This window comes from Anolis carolinensis, chromosome 4, assembly GCF_035594765.1.
Source record: "Anolis carolinensis isolate JA03-04 chromosome 4, rAnoCar3.1.pri, whole genome shotgun sequence".
NCBI classification, from domain to species: domain Eukaryota; kingdom Metazoa; phylum Chordata; class Lepidosauria; order Squamata; family Dactyloidae; genus Anolis; species Anolis carolinensis.
In genome coordinates, this window is record NC_085844.1 from 80,973,280 (window position 1) to 80,999,137 (window position 25,858).

The window sequence follows — 25,858 nt, forward strand, 5'->3', positions numbered from 1 at the left end:
GAAATCCCAGTCAGTTTACCAGCTGTTAGGATTTCTGGGAATGGAAAGCCAAAAATATCTGGGGACCCCAGGTTGAGAACCACTGCTCTAAAGGCACCAGATGCTGTAGGATCTTGGAAAGTAAGTAAGGTCAGCCTTGATTAGTATATGAATGGGAGACTACCAATGAGTGACAGGTTCTGTAGGATATATTTCTGAGGCCCCTTCCAGACAGCTAAATAAAATCCTACATTATCTGCTTTATTTATTTATTTCCCATACTTATACCCCGCCCTTCTCACCCTCGAAGGGGGGCTCAGGGCAGCCTCACAACTGGGAGCGACTTGATGCGCACATACAATTTCAGAATAACTGTTATACTTAAAACTAAGGATTAAAATATAACTTATTAAACAACAATTTAAATTACGCACATTCATAATCATAGTCCAGGATCAGTCCATTAGTCAATCACTTTAAGGGTTCTTAATTAATTGGAATGCACTGACATGCTATGAATGTGTCCCAGCCCACCACCACATTTTTGTTATGTTTTTAAATAAGAAAATGTACTTTATAAATAAAAAAATGTATATATGCACATTCACATGGAATAATAAAAAAGAAATGGTAGAAGCACAAGGTTGTGGCACAATGGTAGACGCACAAAGTTGGGGCAAGGAAGCTCAAAGTATAGAAGGAGACACATCGTTTTCTTCATACTGTACAAATTCCAGCCTCTCTCCCTCTCTTCATGAAGCCAAACAATGTTGTTGTTTATTTGTTCAGTCGCTTCTGACTTTTCATGACCTCATGGACCAATCCATGCAAGAGTTCCCTGTCAGCCGTTGCCATCCCTAGCTCCTTCAAGGGCGAGTGTATCACTTCAAGGACACCATCCATCCATCTCACCCTTGGTCGGCCCCTCTTCTTTTTTCCTTCCATTTTCCCCAGCATCATGATCTTCTCCAAGCTTTCCTGTCTTTTCATGATGTGCCCAAAGTGTTTCATCTTTGCCTCTAATATCCTTCCCTCCAGTGAGCAGCCGGGCATTATTTTCTGGAGTATGGACTGGTTGGATGTTTTTGCAGTCCAAGGCACTCTCACAATTTTTCTCCAACACCACAGTTCAAAAGCGTCTATCTTCCTTCGCTCAGCCTTCCTTATGGCCCAACTCTTATATCCAGAGGTTACTACGGAGAATACCATTGCTTTAACTATGCGGACCTTCGTTGCCAGTGTGATTTCTCTACTCTTCACTATTTTATCGAAATTGGTCATTGCTCTCCTCCCAAGAAGGAAACGTCTTCTGATTTCCTGGCTGCAGTCTGCATCTGCAGCCAGGAATTTTCAGCCAGGAGCACTTAAAATTTTCAGCCAGAGATTTCCTCCAAAGCTTCTGTTCAAGCAACAAACTCCATAGGATTCAGATATGGCCATTAAATGGAATCAGAGTGCAACATTTGTACAGCGTGAAGGAGCCCTTGATCTTTCAAACACATATGGGTCTAAAACAATGGTACCACTTGATCCACAGTCCATAGTTCCATATCATAGTTGCCTCTCAAATGACCACAAGGCAGTGGAGAGCGGCAGACAAAGTTCATGTCAATATTTGGACCAGTTTGGGGAAACACTACTTTTCCCACTTGGTCTCAAAATGCCCATTCTTCCCTTTCTTCTTATTTGGAAAACATATTATAGTCAGGATGAGTATTAAAGTTTTATTATTTACTTTTCAACAAAATGGTGCTCACTCCCATATAAATCCATTCAGCATTTTATTCTTTCAGTCATATAGTGCTATGATTCATGTGAGTTTAAAACACAAAACTGCACACACTTAGAGGATGACATTTTTAAAACCAGTGTTGGAAAACAATTTTTCCCCTTGAACATGTCACCAATATCAAAGCATGCATGAAATGGTTGCAGGAAGAAGGGAAGGAGAAGATGCATTTTACAAGCCTGTCTCAAGAGCCCCTTCATGAGACTGTTAAATCTAGCTGTATAGCCTTTAGGGTTGCTTCCAAAGACTATGGTTCACTTGGTATGAAAAATGCAGTATGCAAAGTCCTTTGGCAGGAGGAAGAGAATTGAAGCAAGGTGTTTGCCAGTGTGGCATAGGAGCAGAGCTGCAGCTGCAAGGGAGGAGAGGCACTGAGGGATTGGCATAAGGTATGTTTTGATATTGCTCTGTTAAGTTGTAAACATATTATTTTATTTTACTTACTTAACTATATCAAGGAATACTCAGTTCAGTGTGCTCGATTATGCTGCTTTGAGTAACAGGAAGCCTAGGAGAACTTGAAAACTTCCACTACCAAATAGTGCACACAAAATGCAACATTAACACCACACTGGCATATTTTATATGTTATTCTACCATAATATATATAGCATAAGACACAAAAATGCTTTATACCAGAGAACACATATTTACCAAGGAAGGTACATCTATCCAATCATGAACGGACTCAACTAAACTGTACCCAAAAAGTTGCAGTGCTTAGAGCAGTGGTTCTCTACCTGTGGGTCTCCTACAACTCCCAGAAATCCCAACCAGTTTACCAGCTGTTAGGATTTCTTGGAGTTGAGGACCAACATCTGGGGACCCACATGTTGAGAACCACTGGCTTAGAGAGACTTCACACTTTGCAGCCCCTTCCTGTTGCTTCCATTTTGCTTACTTACTCTATGGTTTTTTTCAAGGATTTTTTTATTCTCTATGAGAGCAAGCACCTATGTAGCAGAAGTTTATATATTAAAGAACTAGACTATATAAAGTAGGGTCGCATGCATGAATCTGTTTTCATTCTCTCACATATATCATGTTTCTGCTATTCCATTTCGACATCAATTTGTATGTGTGAAAATGTTCACTTTTTATTTCCTCTTTAAAATACACAGTTCTAAACTATTTCTTCTCAAAACATGCATTTGAAGGTTATTTTTCTAAAATGAAAAACAGTGTTTCAGAATTGAGAAAGTGCAAAAAAAAACCCTGAAACGCTTTGTTCTTTTCTGCTCATTTGTCTGGTAGGGGCTGGTAAGCTCTGTTTACATTGGAATTAAGAATGTTTAAAAAAATACAAAATTCCTCATACCTCAAGAGGAAAATTTCCTCAGCCAATAAAATTTCTTCACTCTTGTGGGCAGGGGGGAAATGCAGCAGACTCCCCTTCCTTTTTATTGTGTTTTGTGCAAAAAGCATGAAAATTCTGTATCAGATTCTACTTAGCTAAGAAAGCGAAAAAAGAGAAGCATGTCAAGAATGGGATCTAATTAACTTCTCTTGGCCTAATCTCTTTGAGCATGATCTCCTTCTCCCGTAGTAAAGTAAGTTGGGGAAGGGGTTACAATCGAGGCAGTAGTGTCAAAATTGTGAATAAGTAGTGATTGTGAAACTTGAAAGAGTAACTGCTTTATCATTGTGTTGTTGAAGGCTTTCATGGCCGGAATCACGGGGTTGTTGTGTGTTTTCCGAGCTATATGGCCATGTTCCAGAAGTATTCTCTCCTGACGTTTCACCCACATCTATGACAGGCATCCTCACAACCTCTGAGGATGTCTGCCATTAATGTGGGTTAAACGTCAGGAGAGAATACTTCTGGAACATGGCCATACAGCCCGGAAAACACACAGCAACCCTGCTTTATCATTCATCAGCTACATGACGACAAAGATGTCTATTCTGATGATGATCAGAGCATGGTCAGGCCAGGAAAACTTATTTGGTTAAGTACAGTGTGAACTGATACAGCATTCTGACCATCATTTTTTCACACAAAGTCCTATTTTTGTACAATTTTTGCAAAAAAAGTAACAGAACACAAAAAATCAAGTCTCACTACAGAAGGATGGAATTTTGAAGTTTTCGATGTCCATTCTCCCAACTAAGAACAAAACAAAGATTTACAGCCTAACCTGAAACATCGGGACTTAATTTCTCAATCATCCATGGTTTAAAATGATTAATGAAATGTAGAGAACTTTATTAATGAATGGCAACCAATGATCCAATATCTCAATGTAAAATTAATCTAAAAATGTAAATAGGGGAAGCTATAAGAGTGTGGGCAAGGAGGAAATGGATATTAATTTGGAGCCTATACCTTTATATGTACTATTTAAATAGAAGACTGTGACCTCTTATTAAAAATATATTATGTGAGAAATGATTATGAAAGACTAATCGCTGGAAAGTATTGCACTGTATGCAACAAACACTCGCAAATGTATGTATATTTGAATGAATTAAAAAATAAATAAATAGTAAATCCAAAAAAATGATTAATGAAATTATGTGTGGCGGGGGAACTTATAAATGACTATGCATATCATCTCCATCATTGTGTGCAGAGAAATGCTACAGATATATATATATGTATATATGCATATGTATATATATGTATATATGTATATATACCTATTGGTGAAGAAGGCTGGATTACCCACTGTAGGCAGTTGACAGATTTCTGCTCTCCTGGACTGCTGGACTGTTGGTTGAAAGCTATCCACTTACACTGGACATAGTAAATATAAAATATTATATAGTGAGGAGAATGCAGAGTTTCAGAAAGTTATGCTTCTGGATTATACTTTCCAAATGGCTAAGGGAGCCTGGAGACTTTTCCAAACACTATAGCTACTATTAAGCCTTCTCTCTATAGACTCAATGGGAGCCATCAAGAACAATCCCCAACTGACAGGCATTATAGGGACAGCCACAGCCACATTCTGGGTCCTGTTTCTTGAGTCAAATATATGAAACAAACTACATATAAAATTGTGCATGTCTGCAAAATTCTAGTTAGAATGTCATCTCATTTAAAAGACTCAATTGTTTAGCTTTCTTGTGACCAAGTAAACTGTGACCTGGCTGCAGACACTGCTAGAAGAGGGAGCAGCATGTCAGGATGGGATCAAAGAATATTTAAAAAACGGGGAAAAAAATTAAGATATTAATCTGAATAAATGAGAGAGAAGAAAAATTGTTGTTCCTGAAGTACTAGTGATAAAAAAGGGATGCTTGAAGAAACAATAGTAAGTACACTAGGTTTATGTGAAATCTTTTTTATACAACACCATGAAGTAAATGAAAGTCAAAATGCATATAATGTTTTTATATGTATTTTTTTCTTTCTTTTCTCTCTCTCCTTTTCCATCTCTTATCCTCGTCTTTCCTTTTCTTTCCCCATTCTCGTCTATTTTTTTTTTTGTTGTATTTCTACTGTTGCTGTATTATATCTAATAGAAAACAACTTGTCAATAAAAATTATATTTAAAAAAAGGATGGGAATACTCTGACCCATATTTATATTTTGAACTATAAACCCTGCAGTCATTGACCATGCTGCTAGAGCTTCCAAAACTGAGACATCTGGAGAGCCAGAAGTTTCCTACTTTTGCTTTGCATGAGATGTTGAATCCCATGGGACCTTGAATGAGCCCTACGTTGAACATAAATTGACCATCAGTCATAAATAATTCTAGTAATAGTGGAGTCTGACGCACACAAAACGTTAAGTGGATAAATGCAGTAAATAATGTAATGGCTTTTAATATCTTTGGGCTATGGTAATTTTGAGAGAATATTTTCTCCTTGGGTTGTTGATAAAAGCCGAATGAAAGAAAAGATACTTATCTTTGAGGAGATATAGGATAATAGAGCTTGTTACAATAATTGAGGTCCCATTTCCATTCTTTGGATTTATTAATATGAGAAAAAAGCATTCATCACAGGCCTGTTTTAGTGCAAATGAAGCTGTGATGTTAGCATTATAGTCCACAATGGATGCCAATTTCCCTCCATTAAAACGTGACTCTAAACGGGTTAGGCTATTTTTGTCCCCCTGTATGAGTGTGTGCATGTGACCTCCTTACAAAAACATTAATGGTTTCAGATGAGACGCTTCCTTTCATAATAAATTTATAAACATATTGAATCCCTTTCCTGTAATCTGAGCAGTTGGACTAAAAGCAAGCATGACACTGATGCAGAAAGCTTGTGCTAATATCCCTCAATTTCAACAGTCGGGTGAGGATGGTATTTTTAGCATAGGCACAGCATTCACCCTGCTATCATGAATTACAGTGTTCCTCACTTATTGCATTCCAAGACCACCTGCAATAAATGAAAATCCGCAAAGTAGGGACGCTATATTTATTTTAATATTATTTTAGTAGTTATACACTATTTTATATGTTGATAAATTGCCTCCTTCTCCTCCTGTTGCTGCTTGGGATCCTTTTCTCTCCCTTTGGCTTCTCCTTCCTCCCTTCCTTAGGCTGTAAATTATATTTTTTATGATTTATAATAGTCTTCTAAAGTTTATTGAAAAACCAAGAAACAGCGAATCCACGAAAAGCGAACCGCGAAGTAGTGAGGGAACACTATAAACATCCCAAGATGAAACATATAATCTCAGAAGTATGCCCATAAGAGTTTGTGGGTCTCCGTTCCAATTAGGTCTTATAAGACTGTAGCCTGAAGAGCAGCAAGAGAGGTGTTAATAGTGCCTGTAAAACAGCTTTCCTGTAATTTGAACCCATTGCTACGAATCCTAGTCTCCAAGGCAGCCCCTCTTCCTTATGACATCATTTCACATATTTATACATGGCTATCATGTCTCCTCACATCCTTCTCTTCTGCAGGCTTAACAGACCCATCACTTTGAGCCGCTCCTCATAAAGCATGATAAAGATTCTATTATTTTTAAAGTTATGAAAGCTTTTAACCTTTGCCATTTTTGGTGCTATCTTGCCTAGTTACAAGTTTGCTTCAGTTTATTTTGTTAAAAGTATTTGCCTAGGTGACTTGCAAATAAGAGACTGCTGGAATAAATACATCTGGCATCCACGAAAAGCATCCATACAGAAAAAAAAAACGTGATCTGGATTCACCAAAGTGGCTAGGAAGGTGGTAATGACTTTATAAATGGAAGCCGTTTTCTGCCTTATGATTCACCCATCTATTTTCACTCTTGCCTCTTATATCTCATCAATGCTTCTCAACCATAGGGTACATCATATTTGCAAAGACATATCACACAAAAGTCTATGACAAGACAAAGAAACAAACATGCATTTCCCCTTCCCTGTGAAAGGTAGTTTAAGAACCCTGTTTCCTTGTTCTCTCTTTATTGCATAAAATCCCAACAACATCCCTCCCCCAATCCCAGCACAAAGTCTATTATAAAATATTTGTTTTCTGCAGAGTTTTGGAGCATTAGCAAACAGCGGGTGTCTACATAAAGTCTATTTTAAGTTGTGTATCTTAGGTACTAAAATACAACATATGCATAATACATACAGAATTGGGCATGCTCCTGTATTGTGAGGAGATAGATGTAAATACTGCACAATATCTAGTAGCTATATTCACATACTCAAACAGCTTCAAGATTTGGATTTTCATCTGCAAAAGATGGTTGTTGCCTAAGCAAGTACCCTTTGAGCAGGAACTATATATGCTTGCATGTTTGCAGAGCACCAGCATGAGTTTGTGAACAATAAATAACAGTCAATGACGATTATAAATAATATAATGGTAGAATTCAGTGCCACCTTGGTCCATTGGTGCAGGAAAGCAGAGAATGGAAGTTTTCATTAATGTCTAGTGAATTGTGTAAAGAATTTGTAAACTTGGGTGTAACTCCTCCTTCTTTAGGACAACCCTCTCCAACATGGTACCCTTCGATGAGTTGGACAATTCCTATCAGCCCTGGCCGGCAAAGGCCAATGATGAGTCTTGCAATTGGAAAGGTTTCTGAAGACTGTTCCTAGCACCTGGAAAATCAAATCTTTTCTCCCATAGCAAAACTGGCCACAATTAATCAGGTGAGAATATCTTATAGATCTTTTGGTACTGTCTCATTATCCAGGGAGGCCAAAAGGAGGCACTAGACAGAGAAGGATAGTCCAAGGAGGAGATCAATTTCCCATGTTTTCACTGGTTATCCCACCCCACCCCTTTCCCATATAATAAATGAGAGTTGTTTTCACAATGGCAACATGGGTAGGGGGAATAACAGGAAAACAGGGGGAAATGATTTACTCCTTCAAACACCCTTTCCTCTTGTAAAATGAACTATCCTTCTCTTTCTAGCCTCTGCTCTTTTGGCCTCCACTCGGATAATGGAAAAGTACTGATTTTTTTCAGATTTTTGTTTATTTCTTAGAGAAAGCCTTTTGCTCTTTACCCTGTAATTTTTTTTAAAAAAAATATTTAAAATTCCATTCCAGGACCAGCATTTCACACAGAGGGAGTGCCATTTTTGTTCCTAGCTTCAGTTTCCATTCTTTGCAAAGGGGGCCGAGCTGACATTTCAAATGAAAAGGAGAAAGAACAGTGTTCATATTTGGTTTGAAATGCAAAACTATTTGCAATGGCTGTTGAATTTGTGTTCTGTGTAAATGAATAAGGGACAGCATTTTCAAGAGGTAGAGAATGCTTCAGGGTCATACTAATACAAAACCATAGAAAGCTGAGCTTTTGACCTAAGAGTGAGTTCATGCACTGCCACATGTGCACAGGTTCTTCAGCCTGTGAAATAGTTGTCCAAATGGACAGAAATGCTTATCTCAGCCTTACTTCATCAGTATGTTTAAATTCATCCAAGTGTGTGGCTGTTACCCACCTTGAGTCCCCTTGGGGAGAAAGGTGGGTTATAATATAAATAAATAAATACATAAATAAATATAATAATAATAATAATAATAATAATAATAATAATAATACATTGGTGAATATCCAAATATACAGGGAAATAGTGCTGTGGGACCTTGGGTAAGGATTAGTCTAGAATTTCTTACCCGTAAACAGCATATGATGACATACATGCTCCATTGAACACTAATTGTGTCATAATATTTGCACTAAAATGTGCGGTGCAAAGCCAGAAAGTTATTTTTGTTATTTGCAATATATTCTGTCTACTTGATCTTTATGGGGGGGGGGGGGGATGGCAAAATCTTCTGAAATAACTGCTAAAGTTGCAAGCTTCTGTGCAGCAGCAATAGCTTGCGGGCGCAAGATGGTGTCACAGTCTTAAAATGTTTTATTATTTTATCTTAGCTTTTATTGTTATTTGAACATAGAAATATTTAATACTGTTTTAACTCTCATATTTAATACTGTCTCTTAACTCTGCTTTTAAAAGTTGTATTTTAATGCCTAACCATATGTTTTATTTACCGTTTACAGTTTGATTTAATGCTGGTTATTGATTGAAATAAAATATTTGAATGCAAATATATATATAAAAAGAGAATTGATTGCAGGTTTACTATCTTTTCAAACTCCAGTTGGGATCCAAGATTGATTGTTGATCAAGTATGGCCCTACCATTGAGCAGAGTGAGACATCTGCCTGAGGGAGTAGATTTTTGGTGTTTCAAAAGGCCATTTAACATAGTTCCTTAATTGGTGTTTTGGGGAGTTTCTGCTTCATGTGCCAAAACACTGTGTCTAGCTTTCGGTATTCTGTACCTTGATTTGGATAAGCAAGTGTCACTGTTTGCATCTAAATCTGACTAGATGAAATGTCTTGGGTCAGGTCTCCCATTCTTTGCAAAATGGCAATAAATAACCAAAGGAACACATAAGCTTTGGTCTTACTTGTCTTTTTTTGTCTGCAACCTAGTTGTTTGTTTGTTGCCCGCCACCATCCTATACCCTAATTTATGTATTATTAGCTACTATTCTGACTAAAGATAGAATTTGTGATCTGTCTTGTTCTTTCTACATTGTATCTTCAATTTCCAGCCTTGATCTCTGGACTTTTCTAACAACGGCAACCTCTTCCTACATTCTGTAGGAACTCATTCTGTGATCTGAGTTTTGCTGCCTGTTGCCCATTGCTGCTGATTATTTACAGACAGGCCTGGTGTAGTAACATTTTAGCAAGCTTCACTTTGTGACTGGTGAACTCAGCATATAGTATAGGCCAGATGTTACACTCCAAAAAAAGAGCATCGGCTGCAAATGATTTCGTTGCTCTTTGTGTACATGTGCTTCAGTTAAAAACAAGACGTGCCTGTGCACACAAATGAGGACCACAAAGAGACCATTGGACTTACATTGTGAAATGTTTTTACACATATACACAGCCCAGTTTCTCCATTTTCTTCCATTCCTCCTCTCATTCTACTGCTGTTGCAACACCAATGAACTTGAATTCACATATGGAAATGGATTTGGCCCAGTGCAGGAAGCTCATGGTGACTAAGGAGGGAAAGCTCCCCAGCTCCAGCCCTGCTTTAGCTGAGCCTTCTCTGGGTTTGAGATAGCAGGTCTGTGTAAATTTTGGACCTCAGGAACCTGGGATAAGAGTCTTTTTCCATAAGGCTGTGGATTTTCCCCTGAGCCTGGTCAAAACAGGAAGATGAGGGCTCTTGTATGTTCCGTCTTGTCACCTCCCGTGTCTGGAAGTCTATGTTCACCTTTAAAAAACGTAAAAGAAGATACTTTAAGAGCGGAAAAAACATCTCTTTTTCAACATAATATAGCAATTTTGTCTCTCTTCTCCAAGTCAATCTATTTCCTTTCAGCTGAAAATTGGAGGGTGGGCATATTTAGGACAATGACATACAGTGCCTTGTAGTAGTCACACGTCCCTTTGACTTTTCCAAACTTTTTTGTGTTGCAACCTGAAATTTGAATTGATTTAATCAGAATTATTACCATTTTATATATACAATAGGCTGAGCTCAACTTTGGCCACATAATGAGAAAATAGGAAAGCTTGGAGAAGATAATGCTGGCAAAGCCAAAGCCAGAAAAAATTGGGGAGACTTTTTTTTAGTGAATCATGAAGAGTACTTCCATAACACAAAATAATTTCAAAATCAGGCTCCATCAATAAACTTCAGTGGACACTCAAGACAGATACACTTCAGTGGACACTCATGGGGATTTGGTTAATCAGTTAAAATTTATGATTAAACCAGTTTTTTTTAAACCTGGTTAAAAATCTAACCCTACCCCCCCCCCCCCCCCCGGGTACAGCCCTGGATGCTGGGGAAAATGGATGGAAAAAGAAAGAGGGGCCGACCAAGGGCAAGATGGATGGATGGGATCCTTGAAGTGACTGGCTTGACCTTGAAGGAGCTGGGGTCGCGACGGCTGACAGGGAGCTCTGGCGTCGGCTGGTCCATGAGGTCACAAAGAGTCGGAAGCGACTGAAAGAATAAACAACAAACAAGGCTGCGCTCTATGAAAATAAAAAATTATTTATATTATGCCACAAAAATTAAGTACACAAACAAACAAACAAGCCATGGCACCTGTTGTTTCATGTATTCACAGCCTTTGCCATAACACTGCTGCAGCCTTTTCCCTCCAGAAGGTATATTGTTGAATGGGGTCCATCTTTATGCAATTTTAAGTGCCGTATGATCCAAATACACTTGTTTTCTGAATGCCCCAGAGATATAAACAAATCACATCATGAAGACCAAGGGAGCCAGCAATCCAGCAAGCACAGGGAAGCTGGTCAGGACTCGGAGCAAAATGGATGGCACAAATACAGAGTAATTCTAGAGGAAATCTGTTTCAAACACTAAGGATCAGGGATTAAGGCAGAGATTCACCATCTAGCAGGACTGGCGGGATCAGTCACAAAACTAAAGAGGAATCAGCCTGAAATTTATCCTGTCCGATGAGGTGGTATCTCAGCTCTCCTCCACCAAACTTTTCCCAAGACTACAGCAAGGTATGTCAGTTCCCAGAATTCCCCAGCCAGTATGGTTACTAGTCAAATAGGCTTGGGGATGCTAGTAGCTGTAGTCCAAATGAATAATATGTCCAGTCTATCCCCAAGGCACTGTTCAAAACTCATACAGCGAACATAACTATACCTCCTGTCTACTAACCTCTCGTGGTGCTTGCACATCAACAAATTCTTCAAAAATCCGCTGGGCCTTGGATGCCAGTTTAGCAGTAGACCTTGTCTTTTTGAACTCCTCACAAGCCAACCAGAACTCTAGGTTTTCCTCGCTGAATTCTGTCTTCAAAAAGGCACGAAATGCAGCCACTCCATCTGAGAAAAGATAGAAAAGAATTTTAATCAGAGTTAAAATTTGGTATTTTTTCTATTTGGGCATTCTATGTACCACTGTTAGTCCTCCATTGGGAGAAAGACAGCATATACATTAAATATAAAATAAATGCAGTGGGCACTGATTTTGCAATACTTTCTCAAAATTGTGCAGTCATTCTTTCAAATCTAAGACCTGTTTCTGAGCATATTTGACCCGCTGATTCCAAAAATGGTACCAGTTTCTCTCTATCAGCTCTAGGTTTTGGGATACAGAACATATCCCGTATACCATTCTTCATTCTGTTCACCCATAAAAAAATCAGGACATTTTAATGCAATGTTTAAATTATCCTTGAAAGATACTAATTACTAAGTATCTTTAGTAATAATACTAATTATAATACTAAGAAAATAATTAAAAATTAAAGGAAAAGTATACTACATAGAAATCTACTTATTTCATACCAAAAGCAGAGATGTATTATTCAAAATTTCCAGTATAAATGTAACAATATCTAAGAAACTAGAGCCAATGCTTACTATCCAGTACAATTTTTTGAATCAGCACTCCAAATTATTCCAGGAACAGGCCTAAAAACCAAGACACCATACTCTGAAGGCAGTCAGTCTTCTTGGTTGGGCTGTGTTATTGTAAGTTTGCTTTGAGGTTAAGTTTTTCCCACTTTGCCTTTACAACAGATATGGGGCATTTACTGCATTGCTAAACCAAGGCAGGTTGATACTATGCCAAATATGTTTGCAGGAAGAGGATGCCTGCCATAGATGTGGGCGAAACGTCAGGAGAGAATACTTCTAGAACATGGCCATACAGCCCGGAAAACATACAACAACCCTGTGATCCCGGCCATGAAAGCCTTCGACAACGCAGGATGAAGTGTGTGCCATTGTTTCCCGACTCTGTCATTCCTTCACAATCATGTTAAGCACATGGTGTTGGAATTAGTTAATGATGGTGGTGAACTAGCATCAATTTTTGCATTCATGTCAGAACTTTCTCTCACATCTTTCTCTCTGTTCATTTCCTCTCAGCCCAATCTGTAGCAAGACTTGTGATTAGTTTGGAAATTCCGTGAATGCTTTGTAATAGATGTTATTGGCTTTATTCACTTTCTGTATATAAATATTATTTGCCATTCAAATCTGTTACTCAGTGCTATCTTTCACTTTCTCGGGGAATAGTTCTCTATGTGTCACGTCCAGGAAGCAGTCCAATGTGAATCAATGTCCGCAGCACTTTGGATTTTGGAAGAGTTAGGCAAATCACTCTGACTGTGTGTGCACATTTTCAAAATCCTGAACTGTGATAACAAGGCAAGTACAAAAGGATGGGCGAAGAGCGATCTGTCTCCAACATGGAGCTGGCAATTGAAGTCACTGCCTTGTGAGCCAAGTTCATCGGTTTACAAATTTTCTGAACCCACAGCTTGTTACCAGCTAGCTTCTCAGGGAAATGTTTTTTAAAAACCAAACACATAAACAGCTTTTCATCATGCGTTTCCTGACTGTATTATTTTTGTATCATTCTTGTCTTCTTCATTTCCTCACTACTTACATTCCAAAAAACGAATGATCACCAGAAGACGTGAGGAAAAGAACGGAGACACTGATGAAGCAAAAGCATTTTCTCATGACTCCTCGGATGAGAAAGATGTACCCCAGAAATATGCAGAGTTGTACCCCAGAAAGCAATTTAAAGAAGTCAAAGGGCAGAACTACCAGTTGGAGTCCTAAAGATTTTTAACTAGCCTCCTGCACTGGATTTACTCCTTGGCCTTGTAAATAAAACAAATTATAGAAAAGAGACTTGTACTTCAGAGTGTTTATTTTATTATTTCTCTTCCCCTTGCCTTTCTACTCTGGCCTCGTGTAACCTGCATATTTTGTATCTCCAAGAAAGGCAACAAATTTTAGGACAGGGGAAATTAGACAGAACAGCATCACCATGGCCTCTGCTCACAAAGTGAAGGCAGGAGAAAGAAGTGCTCTTGTTTTGCTATCACAACTAGTCAAAGGTATTTTGTAGGTTTTTTTTTAAACATATCTTTTTATGAGAGATTAAAAAGGCACTTTGATTTGATTTATACCTTGCCTTTCTCCCAAACAGCACTTAACAAGATTAACAGTTCTCAAATAAGATAAAACATACACACTTGAAGCAGTAAACAGATTGAAAACACCATTGAAACAAATTAGTAAGGGGAGGAATAGCACCCAGTTGGTTAAAGCCAATCTGTTTAACTGCTAAATTGAAAGGTCTTTGTCAACAGAAGGATAACAGGGGGAAAGGCTGCCTCGCTTCCTGAAGGAGGAACGTTCACAGCTAGGAAAAGAAACTGCCATCAGGGTCTGTGGTGCAATGTTGTCTTCACTGGAGCCAGCACAACACAGAAAGCCTCCTAAGTCATAGGGAGGAGGGAGCAAGCTTGTTTTCTGCTGCCCTAGAGACTAAGATGTGGAACAATGGCTTTAAACTTCTACCTGAACATTAGGAAGAACTTCCTAACTGTGAGAGCTGTTCAGCAGTGGAACTCTCTGCCTCTGAGTGTGGTGGAGGCTCCTTCTTTGAAGGCTTTAAAGCAGAGGCTGGATGGCCATCTGTTGGGGGTGCTTTGGATGAGATTTTCCTGCTTCTTGGCAGCAGGTTGGACTGGATAGCTCATGAGGTCTCTACCAATTCTGTGATTCCATTATTCCTGTGTTGAGGTGGAAGCGTCCGGCAACACTTTCATCCTGGTTTGGGGGTATAGCCTATGCCGAATGTCACACAATGTCATGTGGTGTCTGGTGTTAGTCTTTGTCTTATACTCACATTTGGAATCAAACTGTTTGCAGAGTATGCGTGTTTAAAACTTAGATCTTTCTGATCCACATTTTAAAAACTCAAAAAAAAAAACAACTGAAAAAAAGGACTACAATCCACCTGATAAAGACTCTTTTGAGTTGAAACCGGTTGTGGTTTTGCAGTCTACTATCCATAATAAAGAACAAGAACAATAATTATATATAAGAAGAGGACTCAATTTGTGTATGTGGAACAATCAAAGAACTAAAGAACATTTATTGTTTATGAGAAGAGGAATAAATTCATCCTTCAAGAGAAAAATATTGTTTCTACTGTGAATGTAACAGTCCTTTGTTTGAACGCCATTTGTATCTGTTTTCATATTGATGTATTGAACTAAATTTAGGTTTAATGATTTCTGTATTACTGTAATAGTGGATACTTGTCTTTGTAGTTAGTCTTTGTCCCCCAGATGGGATGAAAGCATCCTAGTATGATGAAATCATCCTGTCTGATGAAGCTGTACAACCCTTTTATTCATGACTGCCTATTCCCAATAAAGTTCTATTAAGCTAAAGGACATCAAGTGGCATCCTCAGGTTGTGAATTGCCTTGTCCCCACAAATGTAATAGGTGGATACATTGTTTTCATTTACCATCAGGTGTCTTTTTAGCATCTAGATAGCAAATAGAACTATTAATTACATCAACCATCATCCCATCTAAAACGCTATTGATAACAATACCAACAATAACAAAACTATTAGCACTAATCATTACCATTCTAGGCATTATTATTACAATAGATACTGTTAATAGAACTACAATATTCTCTATAAAACATCCCCATTTTAACTTCTACTTGTCCAATCAACTAATGTTTTTTAATACATTCCACCGATCACTACCAATAAAAACCCTAGAACTTAGCCAAAACACAGCAACAATAACAAATGATCTTCTATGATTAGAAAAAGCCGGCCCAAAGGGGATAACAACAATACAACTTCCTATAACAAATCATCACAAAAAAGCCTAATAAAAAACTACCTTACAACATTTATCTTTACAATCCTACTAACTATAATTTTATTAACCTAACCACCCGCAAACTACCACGAGACACCCCACGAGTTAACTCCAACACTACAAACAATGTTAACAACAAGCCCCACCCACAAATGACTAAACCAAGTCCCCCCACCCCATACAATAAAGAAACCCCCTCAAAATCACCACGAACCTCATTAAAACCAGAAGCCTCACCTCCAACTACACCAAAGTTATAAAAAAAAGAATCACCACTAAATATTGCCAAAAATACCCCTAAAAAAAACAAAATACGCAATAAAATAACCTACAACCGATAAATCCCAAATTCCCTCTGGAAATGGATCAGAAGCCAATGCAACAGAATAAGCAAACACAACCAACATACCACAGTTGACATTGACAGCCATTTCTATATGAATAATTTAGAATCTGAGGACATACTATCATGCTGAATCCACAATGCCTCCTCAGTCTACTAACACTTATATAAGTTTCCTTGTATGCTACAGAGGGAATACTAAAGAAAGACCCACAACAACTATTCTTAGCGGCAGTCTCACAATCTATCAATAAATACATTAAAAATGAAATAAATGTTTCTTTCAACTTAGTGTCAGCACCACTGATTATTCATATTCAATCTTATTCACTGAGAAAGGAAGTTGTTTGCCAAAATGAAAAGTGAACCCTTGCCCTCAAAGATATTACAGTAGAGTCTCACTTATCCAATCTAAACGGGCCGGCAGAAGCTTGGATAAGTGAATATCTTGGATAATAAGGAGGGATTAAGGAAAAGCCTATTAAACATTAAATTAGGTTATGATTTTACAAATTAAGCACCAAAACGTCATGTTATACAACAAAGTTGACAGAAAAGGTAGTTCAATACGCAGTAATGTTATGTTGTAATTACTGTATTTACGAATTTAGCTCCAAAATATCATGATATATTGAAAACATTGACTACAAAAATGGCTTGGATAATCCAGAAGCTTGGATAAGTGAGACTCTACTGTATATTGAAGGTCCACCTGGCCTAGAAACACTTCTTTTAAAAAGTAGCAATGTATGGGAAGTTTAGAAAGGTTACATTCCACTCCCAGCTCTTCCTGAACTCATGAAAGATAATAATTTCAGGAAACATAGTTTGTTTGGCCTTTAGTCAAACCACGTTCAAAGGCCAGGAGGTCAAAGTCTGATTTTCTCACCAAGTCTTTACAAACAGATATGATATTTGCCCTGTTTAAATCATATTTTCTAAACCCTTGAAATCACTGAAAATCACATCACTTTTATGGGAAGTACAGGGATCATAGGAATCTAAAATTTCCCTCTGTGTGGGGAAAACAGAGGAAGAGAGAAAGTGGAAATTCCAGAAGGGGTAGAGGTCCTCTACACAAAAACTAGAGCAGAAAAGAAGGAATAAATATTTCCAAAACAAACCCAAGCATCCAGAGGTTGTTACTGCTGCTGCCGTCCACCTTCAAGTCATTTTCAAGTTATTGTGATCCTAGGGCAGTGGTTTTCAACCTGTGGGTCCCCAAGTGTTTTGACCTACAACTCCCAGAAATCCCAGCCAGTTTACCAGCTGTTAGGATTTCTGGGAGTTGAAGACCAAAACATCTGGGGACCCACAGATTGAGAACTATTGCCCTAGAGTAACCCTATCAAGGGGCCTTTTTTTGGTGAAATCAGCTCAAAGGATGTTTGCCTTTGCTTTCCTCAGTGGCTGAGAGAATGTGACTTGCCCAAAGTCACCCAGTGAGTTTCCACAGCTAAGTAGTCATAATTCAACCTTCATTGGCTGGCATGTTTTCTCCCCTGCACATGATAGTTGCTATCAGGCTGAAAATTTAAGGACAGACTGTCCTATTAGATGTTGAACAAACGATGAGCTACGTGTCGTTCTCTGTGAGGGATGAAATGTGAGATAGACTTGTTTCCTGTCTCTTCCAGCATCCTGTCAAAATGAATCTTCGTCCGTCTGGCCAAACAGTCACTCCTAGGCATATAATCTACAGGGATATCAAGCCCTCCCTCCTTTCCCTGTCCCTCCCTATCTCTCATTTTGTTGTTGTGTGCCTTCAAGTCATTTCTGACCTTATAGCAACAATAAAGGGAACCTATCACAATATTTTCTTGGCAAGATTGGTTCAAAAGTGAATTATCTATATCTTACTCCAAGACTGAGAGTGTGTGACTTGCCCAAAGTCATCCAGTCGGTTTCATGACTCAGTGAGGATTCAAATCCTAGTTTCCAGAGTCATAGGACCTCATCCCACACATTTCGAGCTCCATTTCCATTCACTTCAGAAACAGAGTCCCACGGAGGCCATCACATGATATAAGGGTACTTTCGGTGGGATTCAGTGGGATTTCGTTTCTACAACACATGGAAACAGATCCCAGACTGCATTTTCAGGATTTGGGTGCTACTTGACTCCAAACAGGGGAAAGTGGGGGAAAGACGAACCTCAACAGGAAAAGGATGGGGAATTGCTGGCCATCCCAAAGATGGATTTCAATGTGAAGGAATGGACTAAGACAGTTCTCTCTGTTTCCCCCTTCTTTCTTCCTGCTCATGGGCTGAGATTCATAGTCCAAAGCTCAAACCACAACACCATGCTTGCTTCTTTGTTCTCCTCCACTCCCCCATTACCCTGGCTGTGTTTTACATCATTACAAGTCTGACTTTGCTTTCAGACATATGAACTAAAAAAATAACAAATCAGACAAAAGGTGAGTGAATTTTTGGGTGTTTATCTGATGACTTTAAGCAGAAGTGGTATCATATTTGACACTTCCTTTACAAGTCAGTCCCACTAGAGGCTTAGGTCCCTATCACAAAGGCCCATGGATTTACTACACATTGTGGCGAATCCATAGGCTCCCAGTGGGGGGTGGGGGTGGAGAAGCCATCAATCCATGCCCCGCTTCCCACAACTTGTCTTACCTCTCATCTCATGCAGGGAAGCATAATCCCCCCTCCCCATTGCTGGTAAGGCAACACAGGAAGGCTGACATGTTGCAATGGCGGCAGTGTGAGCCGCTACCTCTCCTTTTTCAGCACAGAGCCTGAGTAGAAGTGCCTGTTTGTTGTCAATGGGCTCCATGCTAAAAGTGGAGTGGAAGCTGAGTATGACTGACAAATCAGCCCGTGTGATGGGGTAGTTAGCTGAGACAGAGCTTTGTCTATTTCAAACTCAGCACATCATAACCCACGCTATTCAGCCATGCGAAGCACAAGAACACTTTCCTTTTAGGCACACACTTGCCCCCTCCAGCATTGTCTCCTTCTGTTCAGTCATGTTGTGCAAAGCATCCTGGCCCTGTTGATGTCAGCCTACTGCATCCCTTTGTTGTCAGTGTGGCCTTCCCTTGCTTGTTTTTTCAAATTTAATTTGTAGCAATTGGAGGTAGTAAAACATGACTGAAATTGTCAGCTACTCTAATTTGTTGAGGTAAGTGGTACCACTGAGACTTTTCGGAGTGATGTTACCTTTAATTAATTAATTACTTTCTATCTTCATGGATTGCTCATTAGTGCCTGTTGAGCAGATGTAGAACACAAATGGCCTTTTTATTACCTTAATGTCCGTTTTTGTCCCCATGGATGTCCCCACTATAATTAAGGCCTTCAACTTCCTCAGTTTTATATAGAGGGGAAATAGAAGAAATGGGTAACTAACTACCATCAATCCACACAAGAGAACAGAAACCCACCTTGAGCCATTTAGAGAGAAACCTCAAGGAAAATTATTAATCTCACCAGTATACAATAGATCAGGTTGAACCTACCAGACGAAAACCTTGTCATTAACAGTTATTTCTTGATTTTGTTTCTAATATTTATGTGCTGCCTAGAGACAGTGTTGTCTGGACAGCCTACTTTAAGCAAAACCATGCATTTAAGTGAAACATAAAATACAACAAAATTTGTTCCTCTCTGAACAAATTTTGTCAAGAATTTGTTGGGCTGGTATAACTCAGTGATGATTTGAAAGCACACAACAATAACAGCAATAACAATAGCAACATAGACTGTTAGACAATACTACATTCACAGGCACCTTCCTATCCGGTGAAGATAAAAGAGTCTTGGTTAAAGCAAAGATAGACAAGTATTCTTCCAGATATTTCGGACTATAACCTGCACAAATTCCTAACCATTAGTTAGGCTGGTTAGGACTGATGGCATTTGTAGGCAAAAACATCCAGAGGGTCCATTTGTGCACTCCTGATTTAAACAGAGATAGCCTAATTTAATGTCCAGGTTTATCTGTCTGTTCAATGCCACTTTTCTTTATTAGTGGGCAACTACCTTTGCTTTTCATTTCCCTTATTTCACACTTTAAATAGAACTGTAGTTCAAAATACCAATTTATTTATTCTAGGCTCCTAATTCCCTAGAATGTGTTCTCCCCTTATTTGAATTTTAAAAGACTGCTTGAATCATAGTAGTCTCTAAGTGTTGTTTAACTGATGAACAAACATGAACGCCTCTGTTGTGATATAAGTTTTTCCACTCTGAACTGTGATTCTACATGTTTCACAGGCAATGTCATCACCAGTCAGAGGCAATAACTCCCATCCTGGATTTTAATGAACATTTTAATAGATTATTACAACCGGATTATCAATTGATGAACCCATTGACTGATCATTTTCAGAGACAGTTTCCCAAGCCAGTAGGGAGAGTTCAGACATATAAAAGAGAAAGTTGATCAAAAATGCCTTACACCAAATTCCTGATCTGGCACTAACTTTCCAAAGTATTAGGGAATGACTTTTTCTAGTTCAGCTACTTAAAATCCTTTGATTTGGGGCATCTCCAGCAGTCCAAGTGCTTCATATGGCATCTTATTTCCATTTTTTTCTTTTTTCACTCAGAAAAAACTTTCCTGTTCCCTGGTAGTGCAATTTCACTATGCTCCCAAGCTATTTTGGAGGGATCTCTTCCCCAAAAAACAGTAACTTCTTGGTTTGAAATATCCATTTAGCCTAAAAGAGCCTAGGGGCAGGACAAAAGCACTGCAAAATTGTCCATGATATCACCTTCCAAAGTCCTTCAAAAGGCAAAAGAAATGGGGCCATGGGTCTGTTTTCTCCACCATTGGTCTTGGGGACACATTCAAAATATTATTTGTCCCAAACTCCTTTATACTCAGGCAGATGTCCCTCTCTCTTTCAGACATACCTCCACAATCTGGTCATTTTAATTCTGGGCTGCACACTTCCTACGCTTTAGACACCATGAAAGCTGATGATGTTCTAAGATTAGAGTTGCCTGCATGAAGTTTAATTAACTTCTTCATCTCACTAGATCAGTAAAGCATTTGGGATCATTGGTTTTCCCTTAAGCTTTGCAACTCCCCATTTAGAAATTTAATCCATTGCACCTTCTCCCATTTGTTTTATCCCATTGTCCCTCCAGGATTTCAATTATTTTCTTTTTTAAAAGAACATCACCTCAGAAAGAAAGTGGTTTAAAATTAACCCAGATCTTTCCCCAAGCCTCTGCACTGGTAATCGTAAGAAGTGGTTTTAAATTAACCCTGATTTTTCCCCAAGCCTTTCTTTTGTGATTGTAGAAAGTTGCTTAAAATTGGGGAAATGGGCATTTCAGCTCCTCCCATACACAGTCATTGTTTTATTTACAAGCAGGCAATAGGGATTGACATGACAAGGGAAAATTGGCCATTTGGCCCATCTCTACATGGAGAATTTAACAATAAGTCGATTGCCAACCAGCTTGGGAACTGTTGGGGAAACCAATATTTTAGAAATGGCAAAATACCTCAACCCCATGTTTGAAGTTTGAGTCATGTGAAATGCACCGTGGATTGCCGTTTCTTAAATGTGTAGAAACGCTGATTTAACTGTGTGTGATAAAGTCCAGAAGAATCCAGTTTACCTGTCTGAACACATCTCCCTCTATGAACCACCCCAGAGATTAAGATCTTCCGGGGAGGCCCTGCTCTCAGTCCCACCACCGTCACAGGCATGATTGGCGGGGACGAGAGACAGGGCCTTCTTAGTGATTGCCCCCTGGCTATGGAACTTCCTCTCTGGCGAGATTAGATCAGCCCAATCCCTCCTGTCCTTCAGAAAAATGGTAAAGACCTGGCTGTGGGACCAAACCTTTGAGACAGCACAGTGAGGCAATAATAGGAAATCTACTCCGCTGACCTGAGCCAGCATGGTGTCCTGAGTTGGTTTAAACAGCTGATTTTAAAGCAGATATAACTGATGTATATATGTTTAAAGTTTTAATGTTTAATGTTTTTATTTTTTTAATATTTGTGTATATTTATAATTATTATAATTATTTATAATTATGGAATGTTTGCTGTATATACGAGGGTTGAATGAAAAGTAATGCGTCCACATTCGTTACTTGGGTTTGGATGGGAATATTTTAATAAATCAAATGCAGAAATAATCCTTAGAATGTGTTCTTTAACTACCACTATTTACTTTTCCACATAATCACCAGACAATTGGATACATTTCTGCCAATGATGAACAAGTTTTCTGAAGCCGTCACACAAGAAGTCGACACTCTGTTTCCGCAACCAGTATCTCACAGTTCTCTCAACATCTTCATCAGAAGCATAATGATGTCCCCGCAGATCTTCTTTCATTATTGGGAACAGATGGAAATCAGACGTTGCTAAATCTGGACTGTATGGAGGATGCTGTATGGTGGTGAGATCCAGTCTCTAAAGTTCTACTGTGATGGCATGTGAAGTGTGTGGTCTAGCATTGCCATGCTGTAGGAAAACATTTCCTTTTTCCTTTTGGACCCTTGTTAGCCATCGTTTCAAAGTTTGCAGCATTGTGATGTAATGCTCTGAATTTATTGTTGTTCCACGTTCAAGGAAATCAACATGGATAACACCATCTGCATCCCAGAACACTGTTGCTATGATTTTTCCAGCTGAGGACTGTGTCTTGAATTTCTTTTTCTGGGGCATGTCTTTGTGTCGATATTCCATAGACTGATGTTTCGTCTCTGGGTCATAATGGTATACCCACTTTTCATCTCCTGTCACAATTGAATAGAGAAAGGCATCACCTTCATTCTCATAACGCGAGAGGAGTTCCTGGCAAATTTCAAGTCTCTGCACTTTCATTTCAGGCATCAGCACCCTGGGTACCCATCGTACACAGATCTTCCGATAGCCAAGCAAAGAAATAATGTGACCCCCACGTTCTTGTGAAATGCCGATTATGCTTGAAATTTCTCTCTGAGCGATACGACAATCCTGAATTAATCTGTCAACCTTTTGCTTGTGAAAATCGGTGGCTGATGTCACAGGACGTCCAATTCTTTGTCATGCAAGTCAGATGTTCCCACTTCAACATCTTTAAATTTTCTCGCCCAATGACGCACAGTACTCACATCAACACAATCACCATAAACAGCTTGCATTCTTTGATGAATTTCCTTTGGGGTGACACCTTCTGCTGTCAAGAATTCAATGACTGCATGTTGCTTAAGTCGCATTGACTGACCATCTGCGCAGGGATCCATACCTTGCACTTTAACAACACAACCATTCAATGCTAAGGCTTCCCGCCTAATGGAACTGTAGAGGAGAGTCTAGTCAACAAGCCAGTACCTGCCGCATACCAGTACTGCCATCTGTTGAGGAGTTACGAAGGCGGAGGCATTACTTTTCATTCAACCCTCGTATGATGTGCTCCGCCCTGAGTCTCCTTTGGGGTGAGAAGGGTGGAATATAAATGTTTTAAATAATTTTTAAATAAATAAATATTGACACTCCTGATGAAGAGAAAGACTCTGGGTTGGGTGCTCAGTCTCTTTTGGAATGGGTGGTAGTCTCACTGAAGAACCGTTCTCCCTGAAGAAACAAGTATGCAGTCTGGAGAATACTTCTAGACTCAGCTTTTCATTTGGATCACCAAATGGCAGATGCAGCTAGAAGTGTCTTTGCCTTGCCTAGCCATAGTGAGCATGCCACAATTATGTCAAGAATAGATTAACTCAGTCCACTCTCTATGGGGCTACCTTTGGAGAATTTTTTGGAACTGTGCCTGGTTGAAAAAGTGAGTACTCACTTATAGGATCCAATGACAGCTGTCTTGCAAAGTCCTATACTGCTGGCTAATCCATTTCCAGGCACAACTCAAACTTTTGGGGATGCGTTTTAAATCTCTAAGTGGCTTAGTTCTAACATATCTTATTTACTATCTCATTTCTAAGGCCCTCAGGTCTGAAAGAGATGACTTCCTCTATAATACAGCTTTAGTTGAGATTTAAAAAGAAGCGTATTCCCAGCAGCCACAATTAAATGATATTCATTATATGACTTTTCGTTAATTAGGCTTCTATTTATTGGCAACAACTTCCACTGAAATCATTATATTGTGATTTTTTAAAACAATTTTATTGTGTTTTCAGGATAGATTGGATTGTTATTTGCTGCTCTAAGTCATGCCTAAGGGTCTAAAAGACAATTGTTTTCAAACAAATAAATACTTTAAACAAGGCTCTCATGTTTGAAACACACTTTGTTACTCTATTTTCTGCAGCAACCCCCACTCCACGCTATGCACTGTGTATGTATGTGTGTGTTGGTAAAGGAGTGTTGTTAGAAAGGCGGTATCCTTAGCTGGTTAAAATATGCTTTATGTTGGAAAAACTCACCGTAAAGGTTGTTTCCAATATCAACAGAAATTTGGGCATTCCCAGTGTGAAAACAGTAAAACAGAATAATATTTTCATGCATAGCACGGAGATAATTGATCAGTTTTAAATGGCGAAAAAGAAGCTGATTATATGGTGTGGAGGTTTTATATATAGCTTATGTGGAAATTACATACTGCAGGTTGTTCACTGCTAACATAAATTATATGGTCTAACAATTGAAATAAGTAGCTCTTTCTTACTCGGCAGAGGTGTGGGTGGAGAGCTGCAGCCTACCTTGGAAACTTGAATGCCCAATTCCTATTCTTTCTAATTAACTTGTTAGGCAGCTTGCAAAACTTTTCATTAATAATAATAATAATAATAATAATAATAATAATAATAATAATAATAAATTTATTACCCGCTTCTCCCTGTGGTTCAAGGTGGGATACAACATCATTAAAAGGATAAAACACTATTGAAAGATATTCAACACGATAGTAAAGGTAAAGGTTTCCCCTGACGTTAAGTCCAGTCATGTCTGACTCTGGAGGTTGGTGCTCATCTCCATTTCTAAGCCGAAGAGCCAGCGTTGTCCATAGACACCTCCAAGGTCATGTGGCTGGCATGACTGCATGGAGCGCCGTTACCTTCCCACCAGAGCGGTACCTATTAATCTACTCAAATTGGCATGTTTTCGAACTGTTAACAGTGGGCACTCATTCCGCTCTCCGGATTTGAACCTGCGACCTTTTGGTCTGCAAGTTCAGCAGCTCAGTGCCACTGGATGCACAGAGTTAAAATACAAGTTAAAATCCACTAATAAAATGCAGATTAAAATTCACAACTTAACATTGACCGGGTAGGCCTGCCAAGAAGAGATGGGTCTTCAAATGTGTCTTAAAATCCGACAGCTCATCTAGCTGTCAAATCTCAGGCCATTCAGTCGTGGGGCAGACAATTAAAAGATCCTCAAGGATGACTGTCGCCAGTTGTGTCCTGGCAAGCTGGAGTAGAAACCCCCACAGGACCTAAGTATGGGGTGGCATGTTGTATGGGAGAAGGCAATCCTGTAGGCAACCTGAGACCAAATCATGTAGGGCTTTAAAGGTTCAAACCAACACTTTGTACTTTGCCTGGAAACTAATTGTTAGCCAGTGGAGTGACTTTAGTATAGGGGTGATATTGTGATCGAGGTGACCACCCTCCCCCCCAGGACTTTGTAAAAGATAGTTCAAAAATCAAGACTTTATGTTCTATATTCCATATATTTATAGTAGAAGGTGATTGAGACTTTTTACTGGAGTTTACTGTGGATTATCCC

At 39.0% G+C, this 25,858-nt stretch overlaps 1 protein-coding gene across 8 annotated transcripts in view; it reads right to left on the reverse strand.

Moving 5' to 3' along the window:
- Positions 1–1,689: 1,689 nt before the first annotated feature.
- Positions 1,690–25,858, reverse strand: part of rgs8 (regulator of G protein signaling 8) — a 78,886-nt gene continuing 54,717 nt past the window's right edge. For all 8 annotated transcript variants that reach the window (XM_008122366.3, XM_016998093.2, XM_008122368.2 and 5 more), the window contains 2 exons: positions 11,856–12,022; positions 1,690–10,424 (listed from right to left, as the gene is read on the reverse strand). In XM_008122366.3, the coding sequence (XP_008120573.1) occupies positions 10,242–10,424; positions 11,856–12,022 (350 nt within the window). In that variant the 3' untranslated portion in view covers positions 1,690–10,241. The remainder of the gene's footprint in view (positions 10,425–11,855; positions 12,023–25,858) is intronic.